At 43.6% G+C, this 12,197-nt stretch overlaps 1 protein-coding gene across 1 annotated transcript in view; it reads right to left on the bottom strand.

Moving 5' to 3' along the window:
- WIPF3 (WAS/WASL interacting protein family member 3) overlaps positions 1 to 12,197 on the bottom strand; it is a 91,391-nt gene that overhangs the window by 19,373 nt on the left and 59,821 nt on the right. Inside the window, exons 4-5 of the mRNA XM_045564156.1 lie at positions 7,232 to 7,364; positions 3,752 to 3,883 (exon numbers count right to left, since the gene is read on the bottom strand). Coding sequence (XP_045420112.1) covers positions 3,752 to 3,883; positions 7,232 to 7,364 — 265 coding nt within the window. The remainder of the gene's footprint in view (positions 1 to 3,751; positions 3,884 to 7,231; positions 7,365 to 12,197) is intronic.

Raw genomic sequence — 12,197 nt, 5'->3', positions numbered from 1 at the left:
AGTTATCTTTTTCCAAAGGAGAGACCCTCTGGCTATGATGTGACGGTCACCTGGACAACAATGCTATTGAGTGGCTATTCTTAAGGTGAGGCAGTGACATCATTATTCCTCTGTTGAGGATTCTCTTTGAGGTGACTCCAGAAGAAATAATGTCTTTGCTGACTGGATTCCCCTGGAGGTCAAAGGCTGACATGCCAGAACAACTGGCTGACCATGACCAGGAGCGGAAGGACCCATCTTGCCTTTCCAGGGAAAGGATCATCTGCCTGCAACTCCAACGTTAGACATTTCATGTGCTGTTGAAGGCAGGTGTCAGCTCAGATTCCTGCCTAAAAGTTTTCAACCTGTTTCCATAGTGCACAGAGGTGACGAGGGAGGACCTGGGCAGCTCTCTAAACAAGGCTAGGCCAACCTAAATGCCTGGTTGTTGAAGGAAGATTAAAGGGATAAGTATGAAAAACAGAATAGAGACTACCCTTGAATAACACATCCAAGCTTTTTAAGTGACTGAGGACACCATGCATCCGAGATTCAAAATCCCTCCAAGTGAGTCAGTTATAAGTACAGGATCCTCTGCTTACTGGGCTACAAGCCAAATGAGAAGTGTGGGCAAACCTATTTGTATCCTAATGTGAGAAGCAAGGGCGGCCCAAATCCTTGCTCAGCTTATGGTCGTGCCCATTCGAGGACGAAGGTGAGACCCACGGAGAGAGGAACTGAAGGCACACGTGCGGGCCAGGGAAGCAGGCAGGCCAGGGCTAGCAGAGCACTCCGAGAGAGCCTCGGGGGTCGGGCACGGTGGCTCACATCTGTAATCCTAGTACTCTGGGAGGGCGAGGTGGGTGGATCGCTTCAGCTCAGGAGTTTGAGCTCCGATGACACCACTGCATTCTACATGGGGCGACAGACAGAGGCTCTGTCTCAACAACAACAACAACAACAAAAGAGAGAGCCAAGGGAAGGAAGGGAGGAGGCTGTCCTTCATAACATAAATGCCAGTCCTAGAAATCCAGAGAAAACACAAAGGAGACCAAGAAGTGGGTGGGGAAGGGCCAGCTTGAAGGCATCAAGGATGCTTTGCCAGTATGAAAGGATTCCACTATTAGAGTCTGAGGGTTTATCAAAAGGAATATTTCTTCTTCCTTAAACCTGTATATATTTTCCAGAAGACCCCTGCTTACATGGGAGTCTAATTACAGATTCTATACGACCCAGTGATAATGTTTTCTGATTGTATCTTATTCTAATTGTCACTCCCTCAGAGCTCTAAGCCACGGCTGCATGAAGATTCCAAGGACCCTAGTCACTTTTGCCTTTGCGGGCCCCTTCCACCATAATAAATATTCATATTTATGGCTGCATTGCTATAAAGGCAAATATTATCTCTGACCCTAAAAGATTGTGTTTTTTCTTCTGATTTAAAAAAAAATTTAAATATTGTGTGAGTCTCTGAAAGTATTGTGTAGACACTGTGCTTATGGTGCCTAATGGATAAGTTAGCAACCACACTACCCATTCACACATTCTGTTCAACAGATATTTACTGAGTACCTACTATATGCCAGGCATTTTTAAGTCAGTGAACAAAACATAGCTTTGCCTTCATGGAGCTTACACTTAGAGGCATAAGACAGACCATAAACAAATAAACCAGTAAATATAAAATGCATCAAATGGTGATAAGTAATATAAGAAAGATAAATCAAGGTCACAGAGATATGGAATGAAGGGATAGGACTGATCTTTTATGTGGGATGATGAGTAAAGACCACACTGTACATTGGTCAGGTGTCACTTGAGCAGAGACCTGAAGGAAGGGAGAGAGTAAACCCCGTGGACACCTGGGGAAGAGTCTTTTAGGCCAAGGGAGCAGTTAGTGCAAGGGCCCTGTGGCAGCAACATGCACGTGTGTGCAAGAGCAGCAAAGAGGGCAGTGTGGCTGGAGTGGAGGGCATAAGCCAGCAAGGGTGGTAGCCAATACGATCAGAGAGGAAGCATAGTCCTAAGACCTCTTCTATAAATGAGAAGGGGGCTGTCAAGAGAGTGCTGAGAGAGGAGAGCTATGGTCTGTCCTCTCCTGACATCTACCCAATCTGTGCATCTACCTATTTATTGGCTTTCTCCTTGAGTTTCCATCCTGTAACAGGCATCATTAGTCACTTCATTATAGACCTCAATCTCTAATGAGATAACTTCTTATCTTCCCCCACACAGTGGCTCAAGCATCTGATGTGTGTCCTGTTAGAGACAAGCAGGCAGGTAGGAGGACTGCCAGCTTCCTCTGGCTAGTCCCTATGGACACCTGACTGGTGTTACTTTTCCCATCATTATTTCTATGAAGAGAAACTGGTAGAAGCTTTATATCCCAAAGGATAGTTGTTTGATAGCACTCAGGAATTTTGAAAAATAAGAGGGCACTGAAGAGCATCCACTCTCATTATTGAGGAAGACCTTTGCACTATTTTTTCTGCCAAACTCTCAGGGAAAATGAGAAAATGGAAATGGCCCCTGAGAAGGTTCAAGTCGCATCTCAGAGCACCCTGGAGGCCTTATCTTTGCCGGACTTATCAGTGGGTGCAGGCAGCAAGTGCATTCCATGATGTTAAACAGTCACAGAGGCCACAGAAAAGGTAGGAGTAGCCACATTGTGGAAGATCTGGTAGGAGATCTCCATAGTCTTTAAATTAATGATATTCCTGGAGTGTAATCAGTTGCTGGCTAAAGAGCACAATAATAGGAACACTCTTTTTGCTCACAGTAAATATATATTAATATTTGCCCAATTTTAATGCAATACTTTCAAAATATCTGATCCCCACTAAATGACCGCAGTAGACTGATTACAAAAATGGCTTCAATTACCCACTCATGCCTGATTCCATAATCTTTTCAATATGACTCTGCAGTTCTTATCATCAATAGGTGAAGTCTATTTACCCATCCTTGTCTCTGGGCTGGCCTTGTGACTTGCTTTGGCCAAGAGGATGTGGTAGGAAGTAATACTTCCTAGACTTCCAAGTTACTTCCTGGTAATCTTCTAAGACTAAGCCTCAAGAGACTTTACCCACTTCTGTCTTTTCTCTTGGAACCTGCCACTGCCGTGAAAACAAGTCCAGGCCAGCTTGCGGGATATTGAGAGACCACAGGGATCAGAGGTGAGTCAGGCCAGTTATTGCAGTTGAGGCCCCAGAGGCAGGTGAAATACAAGATCAGCATAGCCACCTTTCAACCTGCAGTTGTTTGCAGATGCTAGAGGGAGCCCGGCTGAAACTGCCCTAAATTGCTAACCCACAGAATTGTAGGCTAAATAAATGGTTGTTTAAAGTGTTTAGGTTTTAGGGTGTTTTGTTACACAGCAATACCTAACTGATATAATGACCAAACCATTACAACTCACACATTGCTAGTGAGTCCACAGTGATATCACTATGATCTTCTATTATGCTTTGTACCTTCTGTCTATATGTTGCAGTTTGGGCCACCAACACACCATCACTAAGTACTGCACACTATTGACAGTCATTCTTCAACTGTTACAATGGGATAATTTAAACAGGATGATGATTTGAAAGATTCTCTGAGCAATGTTGTGCTTTGGAAACTTCTAGTGCTTAAGCGCCCAAATATATGCTCTCCTTCTCTGACTGCTCACTAAAAACATGGCACTTACTGGCATGTCTGGATTGCCCAGTTGGTTTCACAAGTTCAGAAGATAAAGACCACAAGACAGGCAGTCTGAATTCTTCCTTACCTGCTGCATCCCTCTGGCCTGCTGGTCGCAACACGGGAAAGCCACCAGCAAACAGATCTCCCAGGGCTGGGGGTGTGCTCACAGCTCGGGAGTTCGTAGAACCTCCTCCTTCTTTGCTGGTTCCCTTAGAACCTTTAGAGAGAAGAGACAAGTAGATAAGGACTTGTGAGCAGAGCTGAGCAGCCAGTTCTCATTCTGGGCCGTGGTCTAACACTGCACTTGTCACCTTCCCAGTCTCCCACCTCTACTGTCACCCTTCCACTCAGCATCCTCCCTAAGCACCCTCTGCCTTGATACACTGCAGACTCATGTGCCTTGGCCTGTCTACTGCGCTCCGCAGTCCTACCAAAGAACTGACTGACTGTGGCCAACCACCCTTCAAAGAGTGACCAAACCAAAGGGACCTGCATACTGTCACTTCGTAGATGCCAGTGGGGGAACTGGCAGCACCTTTTGAATTAGAAACCAAACATGGTAGGGGTAGAGCTGGTCCTATTTGCAACGTGGCTGTGGGAGGACTAGACAAAGAAAACCCATGGATTTAATTCATTCGGTCATTTTAACTTGTCCACAGAGCGTTGGCCAGAATGGCAAGCAGGAAGGACGGACAGCAGTGATTTCTGCTTCAGAATTTTCCTTCCTGTCTCTGCAGCTCCTGGATGTGAGCCCCTCATGGTTCCCTGCCTTTTCTTCCATGGAACAGAAAGCTCATGAGCCCTGAGGAGACGTGTCACTAACTCCAGCCTTCCCTGTGATTACCAACTACAGAAAATGAGAAGATATTCTGCTTAGTAAGAATTCCTGGAAGAAAATATTAATATTTACAACCTGAAGCTAATATGCACCAAGCAATTAGGGCACAGTGCCCACTGGTGGATGAAAGTGGCCAGATTATTCTGAGCATTAATATCATACATTACTCATTGGAATGATTAGAAAGTGTTGGCATTCCAATAAAATAGATTTATCTGTTAATTGGGCCTAACCAATTAGATAGTGAGTCTAACCAGAAATTAATTTTTATTGTAAGCAATGTTGAAATATGTCTTAAAGGCCGGGCGCTGTGGCTCACGCCTGTAATCCTAGCAGTCTGGGAGGCCGAGGCGGGTGGATCGCTCGAGGTCAGGAGTTCGAGACCAGCCTGAGCAAGAGCGAGACCCCGTCTCTACTAAAAATAGAAAGAAATTATCTGGCCAACTACAAAATATATATAGAAAAAATTAGCTGGGCATGGTGGCACATGCCTGTAGTCCCAGCTACTTGGGAGGCTGAGGCAGGAGGATCGCTTGAGCCCAGGAGTTTGAGGTTGTTGTGAGCTAGGCTGATGCCACAGCACTCACTTTAGCCCAGGTAACAGAGCGAGACTCTGTCTCAAAAAAAAAAAAAAAAAAGAAATATGTCTTAAAAATTTGTCTTTCCTTGTGCATTAACATATGTAATTAAAGACAGGAGAAACAATTATATTTTTAAGACTTTATTTAAGAATTACCATTGTGCATGTCATTGCAAAATATATGAAGATATAATAATACCTTACATTACAAGGTGAGCATCCCTTATTTGAGCTTGGGACCAGAAATGCTTTGACTTTTAGATTTTGTAAAGATTTTGAAACATTTGCATTTCCATAATGAGATATCTTGGAGAATGGGATCTGAGTCTAAACATGAAATTTATATATGTTTCATATGTACCTTTACATATAGCCTGAAGGTTAATTTTATACCACATTTTTAATAATTTTGCACATAAAACAAATTTTGTGTATACTGAGACATTACAAAGAAAGGTGTCACTGTCTCAGCCACCCATGTGGACCATCTGTGGGTGTTTGGAATACTATCATTCCTGACTCTGAATTTATATACTACAGATAAGAGGTCATTTTCTTACACTTACTGACACATAAGTACTTAATGACAAAAAATATGACATATCATTAATACAGTGAAAAAATTATGTGCTCAAGGTAACTAAGCAACACAGTAGCCGCACTACAATACCTGTATCTGCTGTGAAACAACAGCCACAACAAACATCAGACTTTCAGTCTCCACCTGCAACGCTGTGTTTTGACTAAAAGGTTACTGTACACTGCATTTTATTGTTTTAGGTGAGAGGAAACATCAGAATCAATTGAGGGACCAGGAAGCCGGTCCTCCAGAGATGAGGAAGTGTTTTGCTGGATGGCTTTTTAAAATATTTCCTCCAGAGTCATCTGCCTCATTAACAATGGTTTTTGTGTTAGAAGTCTCTCTTTGATTTTATAAACTGATATGATTCCTTGTGCTGTTATGAATGCACATTGCTCTGGCCTTTCCAGAAACCCATCACACATTTTCACCATGTCGCTTGTGGGCACCTTTTCTGCAGTGTTACAATGTCATCTTATTACCCACTTGTGACACCATGTCAGCACTCAAAAAGTTTTGGATTTGGGATTTTCAGATTAGGGATGCTCAACCTGTGCTAAATCGTTCTGCATATACTATTTCAACTTTCAACAATCCTGACCAAAAAAAGAAAAAAAGAGCAGGTATTACTGTCTCCCCCATTTTGCAGATAAGCAAGCAGCCTCAGAGAGGTTCCCTTATTTGTTGGGTAGCAGAGCCAGAACTCAGCACGGGTCACCTGACCTGGGCACTGGACTCCTTTTACTATATCATACTCTAGGAGACAGAAAACTTCAGTCATATAATCTTCGGAGACAGAATTCTTAATAAATCTTTCTCCTTATGAAAAATGAAACAAAAACTTTATATATATTTTTTAAAACGTTGAGACCTTCATTTTTGTTACTGAGTTGAGGACTATGTTGACACAGGGTAAGTGGTCTTTAAGTGTTACTCTCCACAGGATACATGAAATGCACTGTGTCCACACAATGAAATATTATTCAATGATAAAAAGTGAAGTACTGATACAGCATGGATGAAGTTTGAGAACATTAGACTACATGAGAGAACCAGGTCACAAAAGGCCACATACTGCATGATTCTGTTTCTATGAAATATCCAGAATAGGCAAATCCACGGAAGCAAAAAATAGATTAGGGTTGCCAGGAGCTGAGGGCCGGGAGGGAGGGGAATGACTACTCATGGGTATGGAGTTTCCTTTTGGGGTGATGGAAATGTTCTGGAACTGGATAGAGGTGACCATTGCAACAACATTGTGAATGTAACATTGATAAATGCCATTGAATAGGATACTTTAAGATGGTGAATTTTGTGTTATGTGTATTTTATCACAATAAGAAAAGTTACCCCACCATGGTGTTCTTTTTTTCTTTGCATTAAAGAGGGATGGAAGATGTGCTCCAAACCATCTGCAGATCTGGAAAGAGATCTCTGATTCTCTCATGCACTTGGCCTGTCCGTTGAGCAGGTCTGAGATGGCCGGATGTGTGTCCTGGGAAGCCACTGTGGCCCCAGTCACAGGAGGCTGTGCCTCACAGGAGGTCGGGCCATGATGCTCACTTACCCTCGATCTGTGGGGCACTGCGGTCATTGATCTGCGTCACTTTTCGCAGGCGAGTCCCTTGCTGGATATCAGCCAACAGCGCACTCCGACCTTTCGGATCTGCCCTTCTCGAGCTGGAAGTGTCTGTGCTTACCTGTAAGGGAACAAGGGGGATTTGCAGATAAGCAAAACGTCCAGTCCTGTCTGCTGTTTCTCCTCCTGCAGTTCTCTGCCTCCCTGCACCATTCCAAGGCTGATCTCATGGATGCAGTGCCTACAGATCATGGTGGAGATGGTCTCAGGCCCTGCTCACACCTCTCTCCCTGTGGACCCAGAATGGACTCTTTCTTTTAGATGATCCAGGCCCAAGTGCTTACCTTGTGCCCAAACGCCTGAGGGTCTTAGGGAGTCCTAACTCATAGCCCCCTCTTCCTCCCTCCTAGGTAAGGCCCCCCATACCTGGGCTTCTGCCAGGTGTCTCAGGTCCCCTTCTGGACCAAATCCTTGGCTGACCCCCCCAGCTCAATGACAGGCATTGCTCCTGTGCCCTGTCTTGCCCTGGACGGTACTGAAGTCTTGCTCAGTCCCTAGGTACACACGTCCTCCATGCTGCTGGGTCCCAGTGGCCCACATGTCTCTTAATTAAAGCAGATTCAGAACCTCTGAGCTGGTTTTGAGGGAGAAATGCTGGCCTTCATGTGACCATGGGGCAGAAGGGAGAGCTAGGGAACTCGGGAGAAACTAGGGGTCAGAAAATTGGGGAGAAAGGGAGGGCAGGAGACGATGATGAATGTTTAGTGACTGCCCACTCTGTGCCTGGTGCGTTACATTAATCCTCACAGAACCTCGTGAGTTTAAGGCGAGCTTGCCCTCCTTTCACAAATGGGAATGAGACGAGGACCTTGTCTATTTGAGGTCACAGGGCTGGGGTTCAGACCCAGAAGGCTGAATCCCAAAGGCCACATGCTTTTCACTTTGCAACGTCATAGCTATCAAGGGCATATGATAGCCTCAGGATCAGTGTGCTCAAGACTGCTGAAATGCTTCGTAAATATATCCTCGGGAACAGCTTTTATCCTAATTCTGCATGTAGCCTGAGATCTGCTTCAATTCCACTGCAGCTCGAGATGGCACAGCAGGGGTTGCCTTAGGGTGTTAGAGTCGGGGGGCACCAGGAGGAACGTTGGCAAGTGAGGGGAGGGAAGGACTGCACTGGAAGCCACTGCCAGGAGGATTCTCTGAAGTTAGGAGGTTATACCAATATGTGACCTTAGAGATGGCTGAACATTGCTCAAAGCGAGAAATACTTCTTAGCTCCTGCTGTGTATACAGGGAATGCCATGTGTCTTTGGGTTTCAGCTTAAACATCAGCACTTTGGAGGCCTTTTCTGATCCAAAATATAAGTAAAGCCACCCATTGTTCTTTCTGAGTGTACCATATTCCCTTTTCCTCTGTCACATTTATCATGGCATGTAAGTCTATGTTTGTATCCCCATTGTGGAAATTTTCCATTTGTGGTTATGAGTTTAATGTTCATTACCCCCAAGGACTCCATATCAGGAAAAAAGGCTCTGTTGGTTTTGTTCACCAATATATCCTCAAGAGTAGAACGGGACCTGGCCCAAGGTAGGCTAAGTATTTACTGGGTGAATGACTGAGTGAACTAGACCCAGGATGTATAAGACACTGCCCTTGCTGTCCAGGCATACAACGTACAGGGAGACGGGCACACACTGCAAGGAATTAAGCCCCTGTACAGTGCGGCGTATGACTCTGCACCCAGGCGAGACTCACAGAGAGGAAGACCCCGAATGTGCAGCAGTGGCCATGTTCATCAGGCTGAGCTGGCTTTAAGGAAGACACGAGACCTCAGATGGTCCCTGAAGTATAAACAAAGATTTACAAATCCTTGCTACAGCCAGTTCCTGTTCAGAAAAGGACAGATCAGGTATGCTGACTAGAAACTCGTGGACTCTAGTGTCACAGACTGGAAACAAAGGCAGTTGTGGTTTTGGCTAAAATGTGCTGAGTCTACATTTTCACTGCTGACTCTCCTGCTTGGGTTATGAATCTTCTGCAGGCTTTGAAGGGCACAGCTTCAACGTCTGATTCCTGTTGCCAGGAATGATTCTTTCTGAGTCCTTGAGAGGGACTTATGGATGATGGTCAACAAGAAAGCTGTGAGCAAGGAGGGCCCAACCCTAATTCACTGGAGAAATATACAAGGCCTGTCTGGAAAGTATCCAGCCATTGTTAATATAATCTAACATACAATTAATAATATTATTATATCATATTAATAATATATAATTATATAATATATTTATAATATGACAATATATTATTGATATAATGTATATGATATACAATTTATTAATATTAATAATACAATACAATATAATAATTTATTTTATTACATATTAATATAATATTAATAATATATTATATTAACAATGGTTGGATACTTTCCGGACAGGCCTCGTATATACAGGCGTTGTATATCATATATATGAAATGCATACCTAAGTGCATATGTACAGCAGGGCATTTTCTCGGGTATGCATTATGGTCAGGGGGGATTTGGGAGAGAAAGTGCCCTGTAATTTTCCTTCTAGGTATAGGAGAAACAACCCAGTGACTTTATAATGATATTGACAGCCCAAATAGTCTTGGGGAAAGCAAGGGTTAGGATGGTGTATTCTTTTGTTTAAAGAAGCAACTGGAATGATGAGAAAACGCTATCTCTTACTTCCTCCCCACCCCAGGGGAAGGTCATATCATCCAATTTTCACTGTTTATTACCAAAATGTATCCCCTGCTCACCGACCTGGCCCATCCTAAGCTTTTCGAGGGGGAGCTATGAAGAATGTTGCGCGTCCTTGAAATAATGATTTTAACTTTAGTGCCTACTTAGCACGTGCCTCAGTAAGTCCTTGACAATTTTGCACCGCAGATTTGTTAATAAACATCTTCCAAGTCGGCAGGAGGATGTAAGTCACATCATGCTCACATGCAATTCAAATCCCTGGGCTAAATCTGGCATGGCTTTGACATCTTGGCTGTCTTTCCCGCTCCGGGGTCTGCCCTGGCTCTCTTCCGCTAGAGGGCTCTCCCTCACCTGATGTTAGTACGTACCCTGCAATCCTCTCCTCCTGAGAGGGAAAAAAGAATAACTTCGTGGCTAAAGTGACCATATGCAGTATATTTAGACTCAATGGGCTTTGTACAGAAGGACATACTCATTTGTACTCTGAGGATCACATTACACAAAGACAGTCATTCCCACTCCATCTGCAGTATTTATTTACAACTCAACCACAATTTGCTTTCTTAATAATCTCCTACTACCCCAAGAGTTCTTGTTACTGTGGTTACAGGATGCAGAAAGAGGAAAGAGAAGATTTCCAAATATTCACTGAAGGTTTTATTCTATGCAAATCCTGATCATTGGCAACTCCACTAAATATGTAATCAAGGCAAAGAAAGCACTTCTGGACACTTTTCCCATGGCAGAAGTAGGCACCAAAGAAAACACACACACACACACACACACACACACACACACACACACACACACACAGCAAAAGAAAAAAACCAACAAGACATTACTTCAGAGTTTGCTCTTGTTCTATTTTGTTAACACTGTTACTGAGGGTGACAATTTGTTGGGTTCCACACAAAGCTTTTGTTGACTCAGTTCTCCTACAGCAAGCTTCAAAAGAAATAACCTAGGATCCTAAAAAGATGCAAATTAGATCATCTCCTTGGCTGTAAAGACTGACAAACTGTAATGTGCCAACAAAGTTACAAGTACAAGAATTGAATGACAGTACTAACAGAGCCAAGGGTAGGATTAAAAATTGGTGAAGTGTGGTGCCTTTTCTCTTACTTTGATAAATTATAAAAATCTTTTGCATATCCATTTGTCATTCCAACAAATGAGTTTAACCCTTACAGTGTAGTTTGGGGGAACGAGATGACAGTTCAGCCCAGACCAAAACTTTGAAATGCATGTGTCCTGCTATTTGTCACCCTGCCACCATATGCCATTCCTGTACCTTTCTGATAGTGGTTTCTGTAAAAAATGCTAACAAAAATCTAGCCAGTTGATCCAATTTAGCATGTTTTTCTCAAAGATAATACAAACGTGTCATTTTAATACAATTTCATCCTTGTAGTCTCCTAAAGGTAGCTTCTCTAATGTGACTGTTAAACCCAAAGTTAGTGCACAGGTTTCCAGGCACACAGCCCCGCTTGTCACCCCAGCCCTTAGCCGTGGGGGCAGACAGGTACCAGCAGCCAGGGTACTGGCAGTTCATTACCAAGTTTGAATCCCAAGGACAGCCAGAATGACAATGTCTCCCTTCTGCTTCTACCATCTTTATGTTGGCGAACACAGAGAGCCTGGGATCCAAAAGAGAGACGGGAAACATTTTTTTTAAAAAAACTAACCCTCCCCTATCAAGCCTGACACAATGTTCCCTGCACCCCCAAATGTGCATAAGTCAAGCTGTTCAATAATGAAGCATATTGAGATTTAACAGTTTCATAACTCATTTTTAGAAATCTAAATATGCAATTCAAATCCACAAAGCAAAAAGGATGCACCCGCTAACCTCCTTTTCTAAAGCCTGATGTCTTAAACAAAACTGTATACAGACCGGTGACTGTTATCTAGAGCACAGAGCTGGCTCACCCTGTGCCACGCCGCTGCTCTGCAGGTAAAGCAGAATCAGGGGGCTTTTCATTGGGGCTAGAGGATATAGGCGAGTCTTGTCCTGTTCTTGATGCTCATAAAAAAAGCCCATCCATCAAGGTTATCTCATCTGCTGGCATGGCTTTGGTTACTATTTTATGCAGCCAATTCCTTGCTCAGGGACCCAAAGACCATCCAAGACTCTTCCCTATACCTCATTCCCAACAGCGAATCCATCACAAAGTCCTGTTGGCTTTTCCTAGGTAGTTTCTCTGGAATCAGGCTCCTCT

The sequence above is a fragment of the Lemur catta genome, chromosome 11 (assembly GCF_020740605.2).
Source record: "Lemur catta isolate mLemCat1 chromosome 11, mLemCat1.pri, whole genome shotgun sequence".
Taxonomy (NCBI): Eukaryota; Metazoa; Chordata; class Mammalia; order Primates; family Lemuridae; genus Lemur; species Lemur catta.
Note: the sequence above shows the minus strand (reverse complement) of the source record. Positions and strands in the feature narration are given on the sequence as shown.